At 42.2% G+C, this 25,042-nt stretch overlaps 1 protein-coding gene across 3 annotated transcripts in view; it reads left to right on the forward strand.

Moving 5' to 3' along the window:
• The first annotated feature begins 6,881 nt into the window (after positions 1-6,881).
• DEK (DEK proto-oncogene) overlaps positions 6,882-25,042 on the forward strand; it is a 40,061-nt gene continuing 21,900 nt past the window's right edge. Inside the window, exons 1-7 of one of the 3 annotated variants that reach the window (XM_028846797.2) lie at positions 6,882-7,039; positions 7,379-7,574; positions 13,195-13,296; positions 13,540-13,649; positions 14,973-15,067; positions 15,576-15,696; positions 21,272-21,460. In XM_028846797.2, the coding sequence (XP_028702630.1) occupies positions 7,430-7,574; positions 13,195-13,296; positions 13,540-13,649; positions 14,973-15,067; positions 15,576-15,696; positions 21,272-21,460 (762 nt within the window). In that variant the 5' untranslated portion in view covers positions 6,882-7,039; positions 7,379-7,429. 3 annotated transcript variants of the gene reach the window in all.

Consider the following 25,042-nt stretch of genomic DNA (forward strand, 5'->3'; position numbering starts at 1 on the left):
ATTTTTCAAACCCAATCTTAAATAGCTACACTGTACGCTTTGGCTAACTCACTCCACCAAAATAGAGTATGATATCTTGTTTTTAGAAGAACCAAATGTGTCAGTATATTTATATTTATAACCAGGTTTAAAAAAGAATCTGGTCATCAGCTTATTCAAGCCATGTTAGTTTACTGACTTGGTATCACTGGACCTTTTTTTTTCTTTTGAGATGGAGTTTCGCTCTCGTCTCCCAGGCTAAAGTGCAATGGTGCAATCTCGGCTCACTGCAAACTCTGCCTCCCGGATTCAAGCAATTCTCCTGCCTAAGCCTCCCGAGTAGCTTGGATTAGAGGCATGCACCACCACGCCCAGCTAATTTTGTATTTTTAATAGAAATGAGGTTTCTCCATGTTGGTCAGCCTGGTCTCGAACTTCCAACCTTAGGTGATCCGCCCGCCTCGGCGTCCCAAAGTGCTGGGATTACAGGCGTGAGCCAATGCACCCAGCCTGGATGGTCTTTAAATAGCATCCAGACAACAAACTCATGCCACTGTCTAAGAACCAAAAGGGAGTGCACTTTAATTAAACAAATATTTTAAAAGTATTTACTATGTGTCAGGCACTATGCCAAGTACCAGGAGGGAATAATAAAAGGAAGCACGGGACCTCTGCCCTTGAAACTTATATATATATATTTTTTTTTTTTTTTTTTTTTTTTTTTTTTGAGACGGAGTCTCGCTGTGTCACCCAGGCTGGAGTGCAGGGGCGTGATCTCGGCTCACTGCAAGCTCCGCCTCCCGGGTTTACGCCATTCTCCTGCCTCAGCCTCCGAGTAGCTGGGACTACAGGCGCCCGCCACCTCGCCCGGCTAGTTTTTTGTATTTTTAGTAGAGACGGGGTTTCACCATGTTAGCCAGGATGGTCTCGATCTCCTGACCTCGTGATCCACCCGCCTCGGCCTCCCAAAGTGCTGGGATTACAGGCTTGAGCCACCGCGCCCAGCCGAAACTTACATTTTGGGAAAAATTGATCTGTGTATGTAAGAGATAGATTATGTGCATGAGAAAGATCGGTATGTGTGTGCAGTTTATATAAAAACTTCTCACAGGCAAAAGGAGGGAAGTGTTTTAAGAACCAGGGTTTTCATAATTGACAAAATGAAACCAACATATTCTCAGGCACATCCTCTGTTCATCCCAATTGTCCCAGATATGGTTGCAATTAGCCCTTCTGTGTCAGAGACAGCAATACTCATCAGCTACTTCCTGTGTGCCCTATATTGTCTAAATTCTTTGTGGTTAGGTGGGATCATATGACTGAGCTGACCAATGAGCAGAACCACAGAACAGCAGGTATGGGTTCTCCTCCTGCTCTCTTCCCCTACCACCATGAACACGATGGACTTGTGTTAAGATAGTAGATCTACAAGATCAAAGTAGCCTAGAGCAATGAGTAAACCACATGAACGGAAGCCCTGGAGAATTGCCTGAACTGACAGAGATTTATAGAGCAAGAAAAAAACTTGGCAGTTAGGCCATTGAAATCGCCCGTTTTATCCTAATATACTTTCTCATCACATTAACCAAAAAATATTCTGGATCTTCACAGTAAGGGTTTATTTTGGCTGGCATTCATTCATTCAGCAAAATACTTACTATGTGGTAGGTACTGCTTTGGGTGCTGAGAATACAGTGAAGAACAAGACAGAGTCTCCGCAGCCTCGGGGAGTTTACATTTGTGTAATCAGGTTTAAAAAGAATCTGGTCATCGGCTTATTCAAGCCACGTTAGTTTACTGACTTGATATTACCAGACTTTTTTTTTTTTTTTTTTTTTGAGATGGAGTTTCGCTCTTGTCTCCTAGGCTGGAGTGCAATGGTGCAATCTCGGCTCACTGCAACCTCTGCCTCCCGGGTTCAAGCGCTTCTCCTGCCTCAGCCTCCCGAGTAGCTGGGATTACAGGCATGTACCACCATGCCCGGCTAATTTTGTATTTTTAGTAGAAACGAGGTTTCTCCATATATATGTCTGGTAGTAAATAAATAAACAAAAATAAATAAATAAAATTTTCTGGTAGTGATAAATGTAATAAACAGAAATAAAGTTATTACTGATTGGTTCTATACCCTTCTCACTAAGCTTCACCCTTCTCATGTCTTTACTTCCCTCCTTATTCAGCTCAGATTCTGTAGTCCATCACTATCTTCCTTGTCCTGTGTGTATCCTCAACTCACTCACCCTTTTCTCCTTCCTTCTTACTTGCCTAGCAAAATCCCCATCTGGTTAAATGCATTTTTTGGATGTTGTTGTTGCCATCTTCGTACTTACTCCCAGGTAGCTGAATATGGCTGGAGAAAAACAATAATGCTGACTGGTCTCACTCTCACTTTACAGTCACTGATCCCAGAGAGTCCTTGCAGCTACATGGCAAGCCTACAACATTCCCTAATGCATCCATCTCCATTCTTCTACATGATCACTTCACATTTCCTCTGTCCAAAAACCTTCAACAGGCTCTCTCACACTCACTCACTGTCAATAATGTTGCCCTGGATTTTACTGAGAAACTTAAAGGAATAAAAACTTCAAAAACTCCCACTTACATCTGCCAACTCCTGCCCTGCATGGGTACTCAAGTCCACTGTCTTTCCTCTTGTTACAATGGAACAGCTTTCTGTTGTCCTTTTTAAGGACAACTCTTCTACTTGTGCACTAGATCCCATGTCCTCTCATCTCCTGTGGCAGACATGGAGATGTGTCACCCAGATGCCTCTTCAAGGAAGAATCTGCTGCCCAGCTGCAGACCCCAGAGTTAGCAGGCAGCCTCCATCTGTCAACTCCTTCAGGATCTGCCACAGCCACTAAAGTGGAATCACTTCAGTCGAGGTCACACCTTCCTGGGGCTGCCTGCATGCAGTGACTGAGCAGTATGGGGATATAAAAGTTCAGCCACTCAGGATACCCTGAAGAGCAGCACTCCCTCCAGAGCACCCCTCGTAGCTGTCTGAAGCTCTGTCAAGCCAGCTTTGCAGTTTGACCTCTTCCTCTGCCAAATCTTGCTTCTTCCCCCTTCCCTTCACAGTTCTTCACCTCTAATAAACACCTGGTGTCCCAAATTCTGTTTCAGCTTCTGCTTACAGAGAACCCAACCTGACCTACCTACTATAGATTGGCTTCAGCTACTGTCTCCTCCTTCTCTTGTACCATCAGTGTTCCCTTCTCCACTAATTCATTCCCATCATCGGACAAACATGTGTCTCCTTTCTTCAAAACCAAACTCCCTTTGAACTACTGCTCCTTCTTTGTTCTCCTGTACAGCAACATTCCTGGAAAGAGTGTCTGAATCCATTCTTTGCCTACCTGTCTCTCTGTATTCCCACTCCTGGCACCTTTCTACTCACCACCCCGCAGAATAGTCCATGCCACTGATAAAACAACATTGGAACATCCAATGGTCAGTTATCAGTTCTCATCTTACCCGACCTTTTATGAGCATGTGACTCAGTGGATCATTCTCCTTCAAAAACACCCCTTTGTCACTTGGCTTCCGGGACACAATTTTCATGTAATTCTCTTCCCACTTCACTGGCTACAGTTGCTCTTCTCTTCTCCTTTGCTGGTTCCCCTCTTACTCTTGAACCTCTGAACACCAGAGAGCGCCAAGGTACGATTTTGAACATCTCATCCCTACCTATGTTCACTATTAGTGATTTCATTCAGTTTCAGGGCTTTAAATACCATCTACATGTTGACAACTGCTACATTTATTTCTTGAGCTAGAGTTTCTTCTGCTGAATGCCAGACTCTCAAATCCAACAGCCACTCCTGAATCTGCATTTTAAATTCTAACTAACATGTCTAAAACAAAACAACTCATTCAAAACTAACATGTCTAAAACAAAACAACTCATTCCCACCTCCTCCACTTTCCCCTCTAAAACCATCCTGCCCACCCCCACCCCCGAGGTCTTTCTCCTTTTAACGAATAGCTACTTTTGTCCTTACAGTTGTTGAACCAAAAACCCCAAGGTCATCATTGACTTCTAGCTGACTCTCGTGCCCCACATCCAAAACTTTAGAGAATTCTTTGGAATAACCTAGTCGGTCTTCAGAGCTCTCATTTTCTTAGGATCTTTTCAAATGTCATCTTATTAATAAGACGTTGCTTAATTGTTGAATATGTAAAACAAAATCCCATCCACCCTACTGGTACTTCCTATCTTCTTTAACTTGCTTTACTGCTATCACTAATCGTCATAGAATATATATTCACTTGCTCATTGTCTTGATGGCAGTGGCAGCCTATCTGGAGCAGCCACTGAGGGGATGCCAACTGCAGCGTGGAAGGCGTAGCCAGAGCTGAACACTCCTCAGAGCCAGCAGGGCCCAGGAACACACAAGAGCCCCGTCCCCTATCAAGTTGGCAAGGCAGGAGACCCATGTTCCTGGGCACAGCTGCAGTTGTCCAGCCACAGCTCTGGACCCAGGCATCCCTGCAATCTTGGGGGCCCAGGAAGCCTCTGCCCCTGCAGGCTTAAAAGTACCTGCTCCTGAGGTTGCAGTGAGCCAAGATCACGCCACTGCATTCCAGCCTGGGTGACAGAGTGAGATCCTGTCTCAAAAAAAAAAAAGAATGTGCCTGATGCCAGGTATCTACCCTCCACCCACTCCCAGGGCCCACTCCATGGCAGAGCAAAGTTGTGGCCCAGCATGGGCACTGCTGCAACCCAGCTGGGTGTGCATGTGTTCAGGGCAGCACTGACACACCAGCCCCCTGCCGCCTCGGCCCCCTCTGGACTTTGGGCACCGACGGGTGCAAGAAAGAGGCTGGTGGGGCTGAGGGTGGCTCGGCGTGGGCCTGCAGGTACCCCTCGGCACAAAAAGCCTGGGCGCCACGGGTGACATGTTGATGCTGGCAGGCAGCCACCTTCCTGGGAGGAAAGGGATAGTTCCCTGCCCATCTTCAAGCCAGGGATGGCCTGAAGCCTGGGGGGCCCGGTGGCTAATTCCAGGCAGAGTCTGCAAGCAGCCCAGAGCGAGAACTTATGGTGCCTTTTCTGGGCCCACCCATGGACCAATCAGCACACGCTCTGGGTCCCTTCTGGGTCCATAAAAACCCCAGACTCGCCGGGTGCGGTGGCTCAAGCCTGTAATCCCAGCACTTTGGGAGGCCAAGACGGGCGGATCACGAGGTCAGGAGATCGACACCATCCTGGCTAACACGGTGAAACCCCGTCTCTACTAAAAAATACGAAAAAACTACCCGGGCGAGGTGGCAGGTGCCTGTAGTCCCAGCTACTCGGGAGGCTGAGGCAGGAGAATGGCATAAACCCCGGAGGCAGAGCTTGCAGTGAGCTGAGATCCGGCCACTGCACTCCAGCCTGGGCGACAGAGAGAGACTCCGTCTCAAAAAAAAAAACAAAAAAACAAACAAACAAAAAAAAACAGACTCAGCCAGAGGTCAGGACTACCAGCTGCAGAAAGGAGTTACCCGGTTTGGTCTCCTCAACTTGTCAGGACGACCTGCCTACAGAAAGCAGCTGTCCACTTCGGGTCTCCTCTCCACTGAGGGCAGGACACTAGTCGGGACAACCCCCCTGCAGAAAGGCGCAACCCACTTCAGGTCTCCTGAGAACTGTTCTGTCACTCGGTGAAGCTCCTGTCCATCTTGCTCACCCTCCAGTTGTTTGCGTGCCTCATTCTTCCTGGACACAGGACCAGAACTCAGGGACTGCCAAATGGTAGGACTGAAAGAGTTGTAACACAAATAGGGCTGAAACACAACCCCCCACTCCCAACCACATTTCAGGCAACAAGGAGAGACGAGCTGTAGAGTTTGGATAGGATTTGAGTGGAATCAATAGTGGGAAAAATGGTATACAATTTGAGGGTAGAAATGACACTATTTGTGTATGTTTTGGAAGGGGAACAAAGGGAAAAGGGAAGATTCAAAGGAAATGTCAAATTTTTGTCCTGCAACCGGGAGTCCTAGCAAATTTCACTGATCACATTTCCATTAAGTCCACTGAGTACAAGGATCCTTTGGGTGAGCTAGTGGTTGAAGATTTGGGAGAAAATGAAATCACATACAAAAGAAGGCAGCACTGAGCAGGGAAGATACTTCTTTGAGTGTCTGCAGTGTTGAATGTGTAAAAACATTTGCATAGATGGCCTAGAACTCAGGTAGAAGGGTCTGGACCGGCCAAATTACCTCTACTATAGAACAGTGTGTGAGAGAGGAGAGGGGAAGGAATGGGGTGGGAGGGAGCCATTCCCCTTATATTTACAGGGGTGTAAATCTATGTGGTTGGCTATGTGAACCTTTAACGTGGCAGGTAGGATCTTTTTCCTTACGGTAGACCTTACAAGCGATGGGGTCCTCAGAAATACAGCAGATTTGGAAATTATCTATCACCCAGCACGATTTCTGGGGCATTGATGAGACGGCTGATTAATACCCCTCCGCCTCGGAGAAACACTGTAGATAGCGACTTCAGGGATCTCTCAACTTCTTTACCGATGCCCGCCGCGCCCCTCCGCGCCCGGGACTGCTCATCATCTTTTCCGGGAAGCGAGGGTGAAGACAATAAACACGCAGGCCCCCTAGCGTCCTTCCGTTCCGCGCTGCCAGGCCGCCTCGCCTCCCGCTCCCGCCCGCCCCGCGGGACACAGCCCGCAAGCACTCCGGGGCCCGAGCGCCGACCGCACGCCAGGCGCAGCCGGGAAGAGCCCCGAGAGCGCATCCCTCCGCCCGCGGCCGAGGCGACCCCTCGCGGTCCCGCCCGCCCGGGCTTCCCGTGGAGGCGCCCGGCCACCCCGCCTCCCCCGCCCCGCGCCCGCCAACTCCCAGCTCGCGGCCCTGATTGGTCGCCGCATTCCCGCTCTCCTTCCCGAACCGCCATTTTGAAAATCTTGTTGATTCTGGGGAGCCGAGCGCGCGGCAGCGAGCGTCACGCCAGACAGCGGCCCGCGCGCCTTCTCCTCGGCGTCGGCCGCCGCCGCCTCCCAGAACCTCCTCGTGCCCTCGCGTGCCAGGCCCGTGGCGGCCGGGATCCGCGGTGAGGGCTGCGTCGGGACACCAGAGGCCCGGTCGCCCCTGCCGCGGCCGACGGGGGAGGGACGCGGCCATTTGGACGGCGGCCTGGGGCGGGGGAGGGGACGTGGAGGGCCGGCAGCTCGGGCCGGGCCGGGCCGGGAACAGCGCAGGCCGGGCGGGCGCGCGCGCGCGGGGGCGGCGGGCGCGGTTTCCCGCCTCGGGAATCCCTGGACGGCGGCGGGCGTAGCGGGAGGGAAGCCGCCCCTGGGGACTGAGCGCTACGGGAGGAGGCAACTTTAAGGGCAGGTGTCCCGCGGGAAGGGTCGCATCCTTCAGGGTGGCCGCCGGGTCCTACCCGCAGGAGTAGGGGGACAGAGACGTCCGGCTTTCTCCCCGTACGAAGGTTCACAGCATGTCCGCCTCGGCCCCTGCTGCGGAGGGAGAGGGAACCCCCGCCCAGCCCGCATCCGAGAAAGAACCCGAAATGCCTGGTCCCAGAGAGGAGAGCGAGGAGGAAGAAGACGAGGACGACGACGAGGAGGAAGAGGAGGAAAAAGGTGGGGGGAGTCGCGTCCCAAGTGATGGATTTTTCAGACCGAAGTTTTTTTGTTTTTTTCCCCCAGGAAACAAGTTTTCTTGCTCTTTTCGTGCTTAGAGGCGTAAAGTCGGAGTAATTTTCAGCGAGAACGTGTGCACAATTTATCTGCTTTTGTGCTGAGCGATGGCGTAGAATTGACTTTGTGAATTCCGGTTTTTAAAGTATTTGTTACCGTAGTAGTGATGTATTGGAGTGCAGCCGACTTCTCGCCCGCTCTGAATGCTCGTTAACATTTCATCGTTTGACGGGAAGTTTGTCGGTCTTGGATTTGATTTTTTTTTTTAACTCCGTGTGTGCACCTTTGAAGTTGCTAAGTGGATGTTCTAATTTTGTCCGTTTCATGACACATCTTTTGCCTTTTGAAGTTATTGTAAGGTCTTAGTGCAGTCTGTTAAGACTGAAGTTATTAAGGCGAGACCTGTAAGTATTTGAATGCTTAAAAATATTTTTACATTTGCCAAAAAGTTTCCCTCCCTGGCAAACAGCGGTGAAAGCTGTTGCTACTTGAGAAAGTAGTTAAAAATGAAAAAAGTGAACTCTGAAAGAAAGTTAAATGTGAGCCCAGCACTGTCTCGGTTTCGAACCTGAGTCTGTTTTAAGGGAGGGCGTTATGAACCCTGATTTGACTGGAGATGTGAAACGGAAACTTAACAGAATGGAGGAGTGTGCCGCGTCAGTTTATCCAGGATGCATGCAGTGTCTGTTTCAGGTGTACCCGCTTCTTGACTGTTTCCAAACATTTAAAAATCCAAGTCGCGTCTCAGCATTCTTTGATATTAGCCTAGTCTGAATTTATTTCGTATAAGTCGCGTCTCTCAGCATTCTTTGATATTAGCCTAGTCTGGGTTTACTTCGTATATGTTTACGACTCAGGCACACTTGGGAAGAGGTTGAAGCTCTCTTCCTAAACCCGGATTTTTTTTTTTAAGCCTCAACCAGCCTGTGGTCACAATCTGGGTTAAGATTACAAGATGTGCCTTTTGTTTGTTTAAAGTGGTATGTGCCCTAAGAAGGGCATTTTTAAGTAAAGCATGGCTTTTTGAGTATAAGTTTTTATATAAACTATTGCTTAATAATATGTTATTTTAAAATTATTTTTAATACAACAGCAAAACTGGGTGCACTATCTCACTACTAGCCAAAGAGGCTCTGCACTTTTTCTCCAATTTTTTGTTTGTATTTTAGTCTTTTTGTGGGGGCAGGGTTGAGATGCCAAAGAAATGGTGAATTTTTTTCATGTCAGGAAAGAATTAGAGAAGTCATGTAAATATACTGTAAATGGCCAACGCAGTAATGCTTGGGGAACAGTTGGTAGTTGAAATAATCCCATGTTTTGTTCTAGACACATTATTTTTTAAAACATGATTTTGTAGAAAGTTTATCCCCTAACAGTTTTATTGTAGCTCTGATTTATTATTCTTTTTACTAATTTGAGGTGTTTGTGGGACATGTAGGATTGTGAAAGTTTTTATTCTACTTAACCCTGAATATTTTAACTTTAGAATTGAGGCATCATGGAAGCCAGACAGTGAAATACTTTCTGTATTAGGGTTTTTTTCTTTTTTTTTGCGTTGCTATAAAGAAATACTTGAGGCTGGGTAATTTATGGAAAATAGGTTTAATTGGTTCGTGGTTCTGCAGACGGTACAAGAAGCATGGCGCCAGCATCTGCTTCTGGTGAAAGCCTCAGGAAACTTCCAGTCATGGCAGAAGACAAAGGGGGAGCCGGCATCTCATTTGGAAGTTGGAGCAAGTGGTAGGGGGAGGTGCCACGCTCTTTTAAACAAATCTTGAGAGAACTCACTTATCACTAAGAGTTACCATGCTAAGCCATTCATGAGGGATCTGCCCCCATGATTTAATCACCTTACCAGACCTCACCTCCAACATTGCAAATCACTTTTCAACATGAAATTTGGAGGGGGCAAACATCCAAAGCATACCATTGCACCCCCAGTCCCCCAAATCTCATGTCTTTCTCACATTTCAAGATTCAGTTGTGCCTTCGCAGTAGTCCCCCAAAGTCCAGTCTTGTTTCAGCATTAACTCAAAAGTCCCAAGTCTGTAAGTCCAGAGTTTCATCTGAACATGAGTTTCTTCCACCTATGAGCCGGTGAGATCAAAAACAAGTTATTTACTCACAGGATACAGTGATGGTACAGGCATTGGGTAAAATTTCCATTCCAAAAGGGAGAAAGGCCAAAAGAAAGGTGCAGTAGGCCCCACACAGTCTGGTTTGGCTTATGTTTGGTTTTTGGTTTTCTGTGTGTGTTTGTTTTTTGAAACAGAGTTTTGCTCTTATTGCCCAGGCTGGAGTGCAATGGCCTGATCTCGGCTCACCGCAACCTCTGTGTCCTGGGTTCGAGCAATTCTACTGCCTCAGCCTCCCTAGTAGCTGGGATTACAGGCATGTGCCACCACGGCTGGCTGATTTTGTATTTTTTATAGAGACAGGGTTTCTCCATGTCGGTCAGGCTGGTCTCAAACTCCCGACCTCAGGTGATCTGCCTGTCTCAGCCTCCCAAAGTGTTGGGACTATAGACGTGAGCCACCATACCTGGCCTACAAGTCTGAATCCTAGCAGAGCAGTCTTTAAATCTTAAAACTCCCAAATTATCTCCTTTTACTCCATGTCTGGCATCCAGGGCATGCTGGTACAAGGGGTGAGGGGTCCCAAGGCCTTGGGCAGCTCAGGATGCAAGCTGCTGTGGCTCTACCATTCCAGAGTTTGGAGGTGGCAGCCCCTTTCTCACAGCTCCACTAGCCAATAGAGCCTTGGTGGTGAATCTAGGGGTCCACCCCCCCGCCATTTCCTCTCCACACGGCCCTACTAGAGGTTTTCTTTTTGTTTTTCTTTTGGAGACAAGGTCTCACTTGTCACCCGGACTGGAGTGCAGTAACACTATCTCAGCTCACTGCAAACTCTGCCTTCCAGGCTCAAGCAATCCTCTCACCTCAGCCTGCCCAGTTGCAGGGACCACAGGCGTGTGCCACCGTGCCCGGGTACTTTCTGTATTTTTTGCAGAGGAAGGGTTTTACCATGCTGCCCAGGCTGGTTTCAAACTCCTTACCTCAAGTGACCTGTCCGTCTGCCAAAGGGCCTGGATTGCAGGAATGAGCCACCACGCCTGGCCCTGAGTAGCGGTTTTCTGTGAGAGTTCCACCCCTGCAGCAGGCTTCTGCCTGGACACCCAGGCTTTCTCATACATCCTCTGAAGTCTGTCCTAAAAAGGGCGGTCAGGTTAACCAAAATTGGCAGTGATTTTGGTGGAAAGGGAAGTGAGAGAAATGACTAGTAAAAGATGACTCTTTGAAGTTTCTGTCTTTGGCAGGTGGGTGGATGGTATTAATTTTTTTTGAAAAAAATTCAGAAAGTGAGCAAGTTTGGAGATACTATGATTTTTCTTTTGAATGTTTTGAGTTTAGGTGCCTATAGGACATGAATTGGAGCTGTCCAAATGACAGACAGGCATATACTGTTGGTTCTCCATATCTGTGGGTGCCTCATCTGTGGATTCAGTCAACCACAAATTGGTAAAAATGGATGGTTGCATCTGTACTGAACGTGTTCAGATATTTTTATTCCCTAAACAGTACAGTGTAACAACTGTTTACGTATCAGTTACGTTATATTAGTCATTATGAGTAGTCTACAGATGATATAAAGTATATGGGAAGATGTTCATAGGTTATATGTAAATACTACACCATTTTTTTTTTTTTTTAAAGTAAGGGACTTGAGCATCCGTGGATTTTGGCATCTGAGGGATGTCCTGGAACCAATCCCTCACGGATACTGAGAGACAATATTAGTTAATATGAATCTCAGATGAAAGTTATGGCTTGGAGATTGACTGGGAAGTCATTAGCTTGTAGTTGGTAATCAGAGACAAGCAAATGGTTTAAATCACTAAGTTGATGAAGTTGAGTGATAGTAGGGGTTGTTTTAGTGTGTTTTGTCTTCATTCTGTACAACATGGCCAGAATATACTTGTTGATAGCCCTTTGTCCTGAAGTATTCTTTCTGTGCAAATCCTTATACTACTAAATCTAAGTTGTCTTTAAAAGCCAGCGCACATGCTTTGTTCCTTTTTCCCTAGTCCCAAAATAATGAGTTCCTCCTCAGTGCACAGCAATTTGTTGGTATTATATCTTTCTTAAGATGTTTTATTATCTTTTATGTTGGTGTATATTTATGTCTCATTTCCTTAGTAGCATCTCTTTCAAAAGATGTGCAGTCTTTATCATCCATTTATCCCCTCTTAATATTGAGTGCAGCTGCACAATACAGACATTGAATAAATGGCAGAACCTCGAGCAATGTATAGTATTCTTTTATCTGACTTTATTTCATTCAAAAAATGATTTTATGTTAGATAAATGGAGCTTAATGTTTTGAATTTTGAAGTATATGCTACCTGTTTTCTAGATTTTTTTTTTTTTTTGAGACAGGGTCTCACTGTGTCGCCCAGGCTGGAGTGCAGTGGCGTGATCTCAGCTCACTGCAAGCTCCGCCTCCTGGGTTCACACCATTCACCCCCCTCAGCCTCCTGAGTAGCTGGGACTACAGGCACCTGCCACCATGCCCGGCTAATTTTTTGTATTTTTTCGTAGAAGGGAGTTTACTGAGTTAGCCAAGATGGTCTCGATCGCCTGACCGAGTTAGCCAGGATGGTCTTGATCTCCTTACCTTGTGATCCACCCACCTTGGCCTCCCAAAGTGCTGGGATTACAGGCGTGAGCCACCGCACCTGGTCTTGTTTTTTTCCTTCCTTTTTTTTTTTTAATGGAGGTAGGGTCTCAATATGTTGCCCAGGCTGGTCTCAAACTCTTGGGCTCAAGCTATCCTCCTGCCTTGGCTTCCCAAAGTGTTAGCATTATTGGCGTGAGCCACTGCACCCAGCCGTAGATTTTTGTGTGTTTTTTTTTCCCCTTTCTCGACTAAACAATTTAACTTTTTTCAGAGTGATTTATGGCCATCATTATGAATGTTATTCTAAACTACAAAGTAATGCCCTCCTAGTTGATTGCATTAGATGTAAACTTGGAGAGTTTTATCTTATCCAGGTACTTCAGGCTGTTCTGTCTGGAGATCTTTATTTGTGTCTCTTTTGTCAGTTGACTAAATTATTAGTATTCTCTGTATGTCTTTTGAAGTTCATAATCTCTCAGTTCTAAATTTGATTATTTCTGAAGTACAGCAAACTGAATCACAGTTATTAAATAGAATTACGTCCAAAGATTAAACAGAGCTAGATTTATTTCACAAACGAAGTGACTGGACTGTAATGGCAATAATTTTAGTTGGATAAAAATTAGTTTGCTTTCTAATTTTTTTTTTTTTTAACTGAGTCCCTGTGAGTTTGCCAGGTGAGTAAAATGTTAGTCTGAAAAAATTTTCGTGGTGCTCTATTAACTAATCAAGTGTTGTCATCTTTTATGTTATTTGCTTTCCAAAACCATGCCCAGAGGAAGAATAAAGTGTTAGGTTTTGGGACTTTGTTCTACATGTTTATCTAATAAAGTTAATACAATGTTTAAGCTTTTTGTTAATTAAGAAATACTAAATTAATTTCCAGAAAAGAGTCTCATCGTGGAAGGCAAGAGGGAAAAGAAGAAAGTAGAGAGGCTGACAATGCAAGTCTCTTCCTTACAGAGAGAGCCATTTACAATTGCACAAGGTGAGTTTCTTCTAGCTTTCTTTGATTTTGTGGTGAAAGTGTCTAAATTTGTGAAAATGATGGTTTGTAGCTTAGTATCAGCAGAGTAGTGTTTTATACTTTCGTTATAATTTTATTTAATTTGCTTTGTAAGAGCAAAGTTACATGTAAATTATGCTGTGAAAATAATTCCTATTAAATTAACTTTGTAAAATGTATTAGTAAGCCATGGGTATTTAATTGTGATTTTTTTTTTTTTTCTAGGAAAGGGGCAGAAACTTTGTGAAATTGAGAGGATACATTTTTTTCTAAGTAAGAAGAAAACCGATGAACTTAGAAATCTACACAAACTGCTTTACAACAGGCCAGGCACTGTAAGACTTTTTTACACTTTAAACCTACTTGTATATTACTTCACAATGGAATCAGTTTCTGTAAATGTTAGTGATCCACTAGTTCAATTTCCACACTTTATGACTGAGCAGACTGAGATATATATTTATTAAATGATTTATCACAGGAAATATAGCTGAATATTAGCAGTTGGATTATAATATCCAGGGCTCTGTCCCTTTTTTTTCTTTTTTTTTTTTTAAGACATGGTCTCACTCTGTCACCCAGGCTGGAGTGCAGTGTGCAATACATGACTCGCTGCAGCCTCAACCTCCTGGGCTCAAGTGTTCCTCTCACTTAAGCCTCCCAAGTAGCTGGGACCACAGGTGTATGCCACCATATCATGTCTGGCTAATTTTACTTTTTGTAGAGGTGGGGTTTTGCCATGTTGCCCAGGCTGGTCTTGAACTCTGGAGCTCAAGCAGTCCTCCCACCTTGGCCTCCCAAAGTGTTGGGATTACAGGTGTGAGCCAGTATGCCCAGCTCTAGGGCTCTTTCTCCTGTAGTAGTATTTATTCCAAACTGAAATTTCAAATTATGAAATCCAAATTATGATGGTTTTAGTGACCTTTAAATGTATTGAAAAAAATTCATGTTTTTGGATTTTCTGGTCATTCAGAATAAGTGATTTGGTATAATTGTATCACATTTTTAGCAAATACCTGATAAATTGGATGATAGTTTTTTGCTAAAGGATTATTATACTGTACATAAAACTTAGTATTTTATATAATTGAGGAAACTGCTTTAGGTTGTACATGGGCAAAGTAAAGTTGGGTGTTAGAATGCCTGAAGTAGAATAGAATGTCTGACGCATGACATAAATTTATTTTCACGTCTGTTAATCTCATTTAATCCTTAAACCAATCTAATTTACATAAGTCCCATAACTAGTAAACAGTATTAACTATAAAGTCCTTGATTTGGAAAAGAAGAATTACTAGTAACTTTATTACTTATGAAAAGGATATCTTTTTAAGTAGTAACTTTCCACATCCTCTGGTACTGTCAGATAACTTTTGATTGTGGTAAAAATTCCCCAGTGAAAATTTGTTCAAATCGTTATTTTCAGAGACTTAAGTTTGTAGGATTTTTATAATGTTATTATGTTAGTAACATATTTTTCAGTTTTGAACAAGAAATGTTGAATGTTGAACCCGTATTGAATTGGTTGACTGTTGAGCCAGTATTGTAAGTTACAGATAGATATGAAAATAAAGATGTTGGCTTTGAATTCTCTTTGAATTTATTCTTGTGTATATTACTGGGTAGTAAATAGCGTTAATAATAAGGAACATTTTCAGGTGTCCTCATTAAAGAAGAATGTGGGTCAGTTCAGTGGCTTTCCATTTGAAAAAGGAAGTGTCCAGTATAAAAAGAAGGAAGAAATGTTGAAAAAGTGAGTTATTTTTATAAATACTATATTTTAATCAATATGCTTTAAGTTTATTTTTTAATGTTAAAAAAATCACATTTGGGCCAGGCACAGTGGCACACACCTGTAATCCCAGCACTTTGGGAGGCTGAGGCGGGTGTATCACCTGAGGTCGGGAGTTGGTGACCAGCCTGACCAACATGGAGAAACCCTGTCTCTACTAAAAACACAAAATTAGCTGGCCGTGGTGGCACATGCCTGGAATCCCAGCTACTTGGGAGGCTGAGGCAGGAGAATCGCTTGAACCTGGGAGGCAGAGGCTGCGGTGAGCCGAGATTGGGCCATTGCACTCCAGCCTGGGCAACAAGAGCGAAACTCTGTCTCCAAAAGAAAGAAAGATTCAGAGAAGCATTGGCCACTTTTTAAAATGTATGTAAGTCAGCTAATTTGGTTGGCTTTCCCTTTATATTGTGGAGAACATTTGTAAGCTTTCCTATATTAACACCTTGGTTTCTTCCATTTTCTGTTTCAGATTTAGAAATGCCATGTTAAAGAGCATCTGTGAGGTTCTTGATTTGGAGAGATCAGGTGTAAATAGTGAACTAGTGAAGAGGATCTTGAATTTCTTAATGCATCCAAAGCCCTCTGGCAAAGTGAGGATCAATTTTTACTTTTTTCATAAGAAATCAGTTATTCATAGCCTCTTTTTTATACAAAACAAAAATTGATTAATAACAGCATTGCTGTCAGTATTTATTAATATCTACATTCAAAGAATATAACTTCTGTTGTTGTATCTGCAATAATTTCCTGATAGAAATAATACAGATGCCATAGGGATGTGTCGCTTCAGAAAATCAGATACAAGGGAATAAGGTTAAGAATAGTGAATTAATGTCAGAAGGGACAGAAAGTACTAGTAGTCAGGGTTAGGTATCTAGAAGATACTGGAAGAATGAATAGAGGTTGGGCTGAGGATGAGGTGCAAGGCTGGAGGGAAGGGGTGCAATCTATAATCAAGTGAAGACAAAATGGGGAGTATATTAGAACTGGATGTTTTCCTGGATCCTGGAATGAATTATTTAAAAGTGACATTTAAAAGCTCTTACAAGTTTCCTGTATTGGGTTTCCAGAATCCGCAGCAGAGCCCAGGAGCCGGAGAGGGAAGTAAAATGGCCTTATAGTTTTCTCACTCTTCCTAAAAGCTAGTCGATTTGCCCTAATTATTTAATGGTAACAAACAACATAGGTGACTTAAAATGTCTGTTGAAGTGTTATATGACCTTGTATTTTTAGTGTGATTTAGGTCTGTCAGCAAATGTTTTTCTGTTCTTCCCGATCTTGACAGGAAAGGAGGTGTGAAGAGAGCGAGCAGGTCTAGGAGTTCAGGGGAATGCCATCTCGGATGGGAGAGGGCATTAAAGAATCAAAACCAGAAAATAGCTCTGGGACTTTGTTTTGGTCTGCTCTTGGTCCTTATTACCATTAGCTGCACGAGGACAGATAGAGAGCACTTAAGGTGTTAACTTTGGTTATACAACTACAAACACAAGGTGTATGATGATTTTTGGTGTTTTAAATTGGCTTATTGAAAGACGACAAAATACTTTTTTTTCCCTAACTTTTACTGTAGCTATACTTGTACTTTTTAAGGATTTAGTGTGAGGCAAGGTGATCACTATTTCCTCAGAAGCAGTTACTAAGTTGTTATGATGGATATTTTTATATTTATCTTTTTCTCAGTGGTTTTCCAATTTATTGGTTTCAGAATACTATTACTCTCTTAAAAAATTAGTGAGGACCCCAAGAGCTTTTTTAAAAATATGAGTTATTTTGATCTTCACTGTATTTGACATTAGAACTGAAAATTTTTATTTTAAAATGTTAAAAATAGTATTTTTTATGAAAAATAACTTTTCAAAAGAATTAAAGAGTGGCATTATTTTATGTTTTTGTACATCCGTTTAATATCTGGCTTAAGAGAAAACAACTTAATTACCATTTGCTTCTGTATTCAGTCTTTTTTTTATTGTTGTTTTGAGACAGATTCTCACTCTGTTGCCCAGGCTAGAGTACAGTGGCACAATCTCTGCTCACTGCAACCTCTGTCTCCCAGGTTCAAGCAGTTCTTCTGCCTCAGTCTCTACAGTAGCTGGGATTATAGGCATGTGCCACCATACCTGGCTAATTTTTGTATTTTTAATAGAGATAGAGTTTTGCCATGTTGGCCAGGCTGGTCAGGCTGAACTCCTGACCTCAGGTGATCCGCCCACCTCGGCCTCCCAAAGTGCTGGGATTAGAGGCATGAGCTCCCGCGCCTAGCCACATTCAGTCTTTTGCAGTATATTGTTTTGCTTAAAATTTATGAAGGGCCTGATGGAGTAGCTTATGCCTGTAATCCCTGCCCTTTGGGAGGCCGAGGCAGGTGGATCACTTGAGCTCAGGAGTTCAAGACCAGCCTGGGTGACAGAGTGAGACTGTCTCACGAAGAAATTAGCCAGGCACTGAGGCACACTCCTGTAGTCCCAGCCACTTGGGAGGCTGAGGTGGAAGCCCGAACTCAGGAGGTCAGTGCTGCAGTGAGCTATATTCATGCCACTGCATTGCATCCTAGGTGACAGAACGAAATCCTGTCTCAAAATATAATAAGTGTATGAAGAAAACCGAGCCTCACATAAAAATAATATTTTTAAAGTCCTTTTAGATAATCGTGTGTATTCTCTTTTTGATACCACACAATACGAAAACTACGTAAGTTGTAGTTTCCTAAAGGTTAGTTGTAATGTTTAATGTAGGTCTGAAACCATGTTAATTAACTTGGGTCTTATATATATAGTTTTGTAACATGCATTTACCATTTGTAAATATTGGTTCCCTGAATCATATCTTCCAAATGTTGGCATGTTTTATTGAACACTGTCATTAAATCATGCTCATTAATATAAACACCATCTCATCAGAAACGTTACTTAGGCCTTGGAAAACTATTAAGTTCGCAGTAGTAGATGTGAATTTTCCAGAATTCTAAATTTCCACTTGAAATCGTAACATTTATCATTGGTGATAAATGCTGTCAGTTTTCCTTGAAGTGACAAGCTCACCTTGTTCATTTTTGAGGATCTTTATCAAGTACCTAAGTCTGAGTTAGCCATATTTGTTCTTTTAAAAAGTGGTGTTCTCTGGGAGGTGGAACTTGCAGTGAGCCGAGATCATGCCACTGTACTCCAGCCTGGGCGACAGAGCGAGACTGTCTCAAAAAAAAAAAAAATATATATATATATGGTGTTCTATGAAAAAGGAGCTTGGAGCGTGTTTAGCTCGCAACTCAGATACGCAAATGCTTTTCCTTCAGAAAACCATTGAACTTCAATTGTAGCCATATTATGTATATCTTCCATTTTATCACAGATATTAGAAAGACATGTACTTGAGAGTTAGCACAGTAATTTTTGCTTTATCAAGGACATTATTAAGTGAAACCATTTGCCTTTTTTGTTCGTTTCTGCTTGTGTGTTGTGAGGAATACAATGACTAATATATGTTAATTCCTTCATTGGTACAAAGGTGCCATCAGTTTTACCCACCTTTGCTTTCCTTTGCTTTTGCAGTTAGTACAAATGTCAACACAGTGAAAAGAGCAAATAAATAGTGTTGCCATTATTATGAAAATAGTTTCTACCTCATGGACTCCGAAAAAGGTCTCAGGAAACCCGAGTCCTTGAACCACACTGTGAGAATCTGTTTTTTCTTGTCATATAGAGTCTAACTCTTAACACCAGTTTTTCATATGTGACTCTGTGAGGATTACTCCTTAATCTGATGGTATCGAGCTCAGGCTATTTTCTTTTCTTTTCTTTTTTTCGAGACGTTGTTTTACTCTGTTGCCTAGACTGGAATGTTGTGGTATGATCGTGGCCTAATGCACCTTTGACCTCCTGGGCTCAAGTGATCCTCTCACCTCAGCCATCCAAGTAACTGGGACTATATAGGTGTATGCCATCATGTGTGGCTAAATTTTACATTTTCTTAGAGATAAGGTCTCACTGTATTGTCCAGGATGGTCACAAACTCCTGAACTCAAGTGATCCTCTTACTTTGGCCTCCCAAAGTGTTGAGATTACAGGCATGAGCCACCATGTCCGGCCTAGAGCTATTTTCTATGCTACCAGAAGTTTCCTTTTTCTCCTCTTTAACAATTTTTCAGTTGTTAAATGAACACAGCATTAATCATTGATTGCTTTCCTATCCTTCTGTTGTACTTATTTTATTTGTTAATCAGATTTTGTTTCCAAAAAGAGGTAATGCTATTGACACTGGATTTTGATTAATAGATTTAACTATTTTTAGAGTCAGTATAGGAAAACTCTAAGGCATTTATATATTACTACTTTTTGGATTTTGGTTTTAAAACTCCTCGTTTACTTTTGGGAATTGCATTTTTTTTTATTGGCTGCTTGAATAACTTAAACATCCTTTCACTTTCCTGGATAGATTTATCCAGAACCTGTTTCAGTCCTCATATTAATAATTCGATATACAGATTACATTCTTGCTACCTGTGTCTGGTTTCTGAACTGAGGTTGTGAGGGATATTATGTTTTTCTAATAAATTTGAGACCTGGAAATCATATAACAAGTAGTAAGAGCTTGGACAGTGAGAGTTAACTTCTCTCCAAACCGTGGCATCAAAGAATTTATCCACCTGGATTAAGGTTCTGATAATAGTTGATAATGGTAGTATCTCACATAGCAAGGATATGTGTATGCATTCACAGTTTCTTATAGAGAATCTTCTCTGAGAAATGTCTTTGATCCACCAACTTCAAGTTCCTGGAATGACCTAATTTGGCTGTTTCCTAGTGTACCTTCAGAAGGGTAGGTTGTTGGGGCAATCTAGAGGTTATCTTGTGGTTTGTTTGCAGAGAGCTCGAGGGCACCATATTATTACAAAGCCCCCACTTTTTCTTAATTTTGGGGTAGGTGACAGTGACCCCCCGAGACTGGAGGTTCCTGGGAGATAAAGGACCTGCCGTTCTACTCTCTGCGTGAAAAAGACCGCCTAAAGTTATCACAAACATTTACACAATTGGAAACCTTAAGGTTATGTTATGGAATTTTACCTTAATGTTTCTGCTTATTGCAGAAAACAAAGTAACAAAGGTAGAAATAAAAGAAATAAAAGATGCTCAATCCCAGAAATAAATATTAATTCCGTAATGTGCATTTTCACATTCTTGATGTTAGGTAATTTTATGGTTTTCAATTTTAGAATTTAGCAAAACTTCCTTGAGAAAGCACTTAAAAATTAAATTTGTTGTTTAATCAACTCATTTTCCTCAGGTGATCTCTCCTTTTAAATATACATGGTTTGATTATCAGAATAATAGCAACATATTTATTAATTAATTTCATAATTAACATACTTATCATTTATTGTATACCTGGAGGCATCAGTGAGAATATGATCCTGACATCATTGAAAGTGGAGGCCAGAAGTAATATGAATATAAACTTTATAGTTCATTCATAAATTCAAGATGTATAATTGGTAATCAAATTATACATTTTTTTATGGGCCAGGTGTGGTGGCTCATGCCTGTATCCCAGCACTTTGGGAGGCCAAGGCAGGTAGATCAGTTGAGGTCAGGAGTTTGAGACCAGCCTGGCCAGCATGGTGAAACGCTATCTCTACTAAAAATACAAAAATTAGCTGGGCCTGGTGGTGCCCACTTGTAATCCCAGCTATTGCAAAACAGAAGGAGACTCTATCTCAAAAAAAAAAAAAAAAGGTTTTCCTCCCACTCCTTTGATTGGAGTGTTGGGCCTTCTAAAGCAAGGAGCTTCTCTGGCAGTGTGACAGTTTTAATGCTTGTAGGGATGAAAGAAATTACAACTCTAACTTAAAATATTATCATGGCAAAGTATTAACAGCCGTTGGAGCTTAACATAATGTGTCTTGAGCTTCTAGTCCCGTGTCAGAACCTAGAATACATATTTCTCAACAATTGAGAAGGGTCTTATTAGGTGTTTAGAACACAAATGAAATGGTATTAGTAACAGTTCTAGGTTAATCTGACACAGTTAAAGATTATTCTATGTAAAGCTGCTGGGCTTGTAAATACAATTTCTTGAGAGAAGAACAAGAAATTGAGTTGATAAGTTATCAAGAACAGGATTGATTGAAATATTATACCTCATTGGTGTTATCTTTATAAATTTTTTATGCAGCCATTGCCAAAATCTAAAAAAACTTCTAGCAAAGGCAGTAAAAAGGAACGCAACAGTTCTGGAATGGCAAGGAAGGCTAAGCGAACCAAATGTCCTGAAATTCTGTCAGATGAATCTAGTAGTGATGAAGATGAAAAGAAAAACAAGGAAGAGTCTTCAGATGATGACGATAAAGAAAGTGAAGAGGAGGTAAAATGCTTTACTATATTTTTAAATCATTTCTTTCCATGGGGAGAATTAAATATTTCTGTTATATATTAAGTACAGCCAGAAAAACACTTCCTTATTGGTTGTTTTTAATTCTGAAGATGCAGAAATAATTAAGTATGAACCCATTTCTTCTCCTTAAAGAGCTTTTAGTTTCATTACCATGTCAGAGTATGAGAGTCAGAAAAGAGTGAGGTTGGGATGAACTGAATTTGAAATGGGCCTTGAGCTGGACCTTGAAGACTAGAGTAGATAAATGGGAAGGGAAGCAGAAGTGGTGCATATCCTGAGTGGGACCACATAGGAGCAGATTCTTTGAGGATTTTTTTCATAATATATTGATATTTTGTAATTGACTTGAATCATTTTATGGAAAAAGCAAGGGACTTAAGGGCCTTTTTCCCCCCTCAACCTTTTGGGGAGTACGTAATGAGAATAAACAGCATTTGAAGTTTATGTAATGAGTGGATAAGTTTTGTATTACCTGTCATTTTCTTTTATTTGGGAATATTTGTAAAAGTTGAGACTACTTAGTTTCCAAAATGAAACTTCATGAAGAAGAGAACTGCTGAAGCAATTAAATAAGAGGGTTAACCTCTTCAGTCAAGTAGATCGTGGAGAGTGGGTACAGGAGATGGGTTTCTATTATTGTTAATGATGTTTTGGTAGACTGTATTTTAACTTTGCTTTGGTGTTTTCCTGCAAAGGTCAGAACTTGCTCTATAGATTGAGTAATCAACCTTGCCTTATTTAGGGACATGGATAATGTCAACTTGACATTTTGGGCCAGGTGATTCTTAGTTGTGGGTGATACTCCCAAGCCCCCCTTGTGACAACCAAAAATGTTCTTCAGACATTGTCAAATGTCCCTGGGGCGAGATAAAGAGGGAATCGTCTCCACTGAATTAGAAGAAATAAAGATATAGTGAACTCTGTTATTATATGATATGTGTATGTGTTCAGTATGTATGTTTGTCTTGAGTTATTTACAATTCATGCTTGTTTTAACGTCAAATTTTATAAAGACTTCTATAAAGCTGAGTATCAAATAACTTCATCATTTAAGAAAGATGGTTACAAATCTACCAGGTGCTTCATAAATATCTTAATATATATTTGGCACGAAGGAAAATAAGTAATCTGAGCACTAAGGTCTTTTTGGATTGGAGGGAGGAAAACTGTGTGTGTGTGTGTAAAATAGGAGAATATTTTAAACTAAGTATCTTCAGGAAATACTTGGTGTCTACTATGTGCCACTCAGTTTCCTAAACTCTCTTTATGGGCAGAATTAAAGCACGAAATGTCATAGAATATAAGTGTCTAATTTTTTCATAGAGACATTACCATGGGCTCTGGAAACTGAGTTCAAATCCGACTTCTATATTGGATTGTTACTGTATGACTATAAGCAAGTTACTTAAACTCTGTACCTCAGTTTCCCATCTGTAAAATGAGGAATGATAATCGTATTAGCCTCATAGGGTCATATTAAAGGATTTTATTTAAAATACCTAGAGCGATGCCTGGTGCATGTAGTATGTATTAGTTGCTGTTATTATTAGAATTAAAATGATGTTTTATGACAAGTAAAACTTCTAAATTGAATCTTCTTGTCATTACTAGGTGCAGGTTAAAAAGTGAGGGCAGGCCGGGCGCGGTGGCTCAAGCCTGTAATCCCAGCACTTTGGGAGGCCGAGATGGGCGGATCACAAGGTCAGGAGATCGAGACCATCCTGGCTAACACGGTGAAACCCCGTCTCTACTAAGAAATACAAAAAATAAGGCCGGGCGCGGTGGCTCAAGCCTGTAATCCCAGCACTTTGGGAGGCCGAGGGGGGTGGATCACGAGGTCAGGAGATCGAGACTATCCTGGCTAACACGGTGAAACCCCGTCTCTACTAAAAATACAAAAAACTAGCCGGGCGTGGTGGCGGGCGCCTGTAGTCTCAGCTACTCGAGAGGCTGAGGCGGGAGAATGGCATGAACCCGGGAGGCGGAGCTTGCAGTGAGCCGAGATCACGCCACTGCACTCCAGCCTGGGAGACACAGCGAGACTCCGTCTCAAAAAAAAAAAAAAAGACAAAAAATAGCCGGGCGAGGTGGCAGTGCCTGTAGTCCCAGCTACTCGGGAGGCTGAGGCCGGAGAATGGCGTGAACCCGGGAGGCGGAGCTTGCAGTGAGCTGAGATTGTGCCACTGCACTCCAGCCTGGGAAGAGCGAGACTCCGTCTCAAAAAAAAAAAAAAAAAAAAAAAAAGTGAGGGCAGGCTGGGTGTGGTGGCTCATGCCTGTAATCCCAGCACTTTGGGAGGCCGAGGCAGGCGGATCACCTGAGGTCGGGAGTTTGAGACCAGCCTGACCAACATGGAGAAACCCCGTCTCTACTAAAAATACAGAATTAGCTGGGTGTGGTGGTGCATGCGTATAATCCCAGCTACGGGGGAAGTCTGAGGCAGGAAAATTGCTTGAACCTGGGAGGTGGAGGTTGTGGTGAGCTGAGATAGCACCATTGTACTCCAGCTTGGGCAACAAGAGTGAAACTCCATCTCAAAAAAAAAATGAGGGCATTTTACACTCGTTTTTAAAATTTGCTTTCTAAATTGTTGTCCCATAGTTCTAAGTAGAGGTAGTTGAACTTGGTGTATGCAGATGATACCTGATTTATACCCATATTGGTTCCAGGATAATAATCACAAGTGGAACCATCTCACTATAAATCAAACCTTTACTTTCTGTAGTGCACTAATCTGGGATCTGTGGCTAGAAACCCAGGTCAGTTGATGAAAATCCATGGGAGAAGAAAATGTAAAAATGCTTTTACAAACATTAGGTACATGAAATCACAATATAAAAGCTATATCGTATTTTATTAGAGGGATTTTTTCCCCTAACTTTGCTAGTACTTGACAGATTTTATAAAATGTAAAATAAAATTTGGACTGAGAAATTGTCCCCCCGCCCCCTTTTTTTTCCCTGGTAAATGTCCTTTCAACAAGCATAGGTATTACTACTCTACAGGCCATTTAAATTTAGCACTGTCTTCAACTTTTTATTGCTGATTCAGTTTCTGTGAAAGGCCTTTGAAAGGTAAGTTCTGGCAGGAGGAACAGTATATCTGTGGCAACTTTGTTTTTCCTTATTCCATTTTATGAAGACTGAGTTCTAAATGGCAGCCACGTTAGGAGCTTCATACATGGAGCTATTTTTGGTCATTACTATGAAAGGACCTCTTTCTAAGAAGCCATGAAGGAAAGCTGCAATCAGTCACAAAAGTTTTGGATTGCCTATAGACTTATTTATGATAGGAAATTACTGAGTTAATTTTATTTCCTAAAATGGATTTTTCTTTGATAAATAAAAGACTCTTATTCATTAAGATCAGCTTCTTGTTCTGATTTTCTTGGAGTAAATAACTGAATTTGGGTAGATTGATTTTACTTTTTTCAGTTTCCTCTGTAAAATGAGAATTTTGAACTGTATAGTCAAATGTACTTTATTCATTGTTGAAGTAAGAAATCTTATGCAAGCCGAGTAAGTTTGTAGTTGTCCTTTGGCTTTTTATGTG

This window comes from Macaca mulatta, chromosome 4 (assembly GCF_049350105.2).
Source record: "Macaca mulatta isolate MMU2019108-1 chromosome 4, T2T-MMU8v2.0, whole genome shotgun sequence".
NCBI lineage: Eukaryota > Metazoa > Chordata > Mammalia > Primates > Cercopithecidae > Macaca > Macaca mulatta.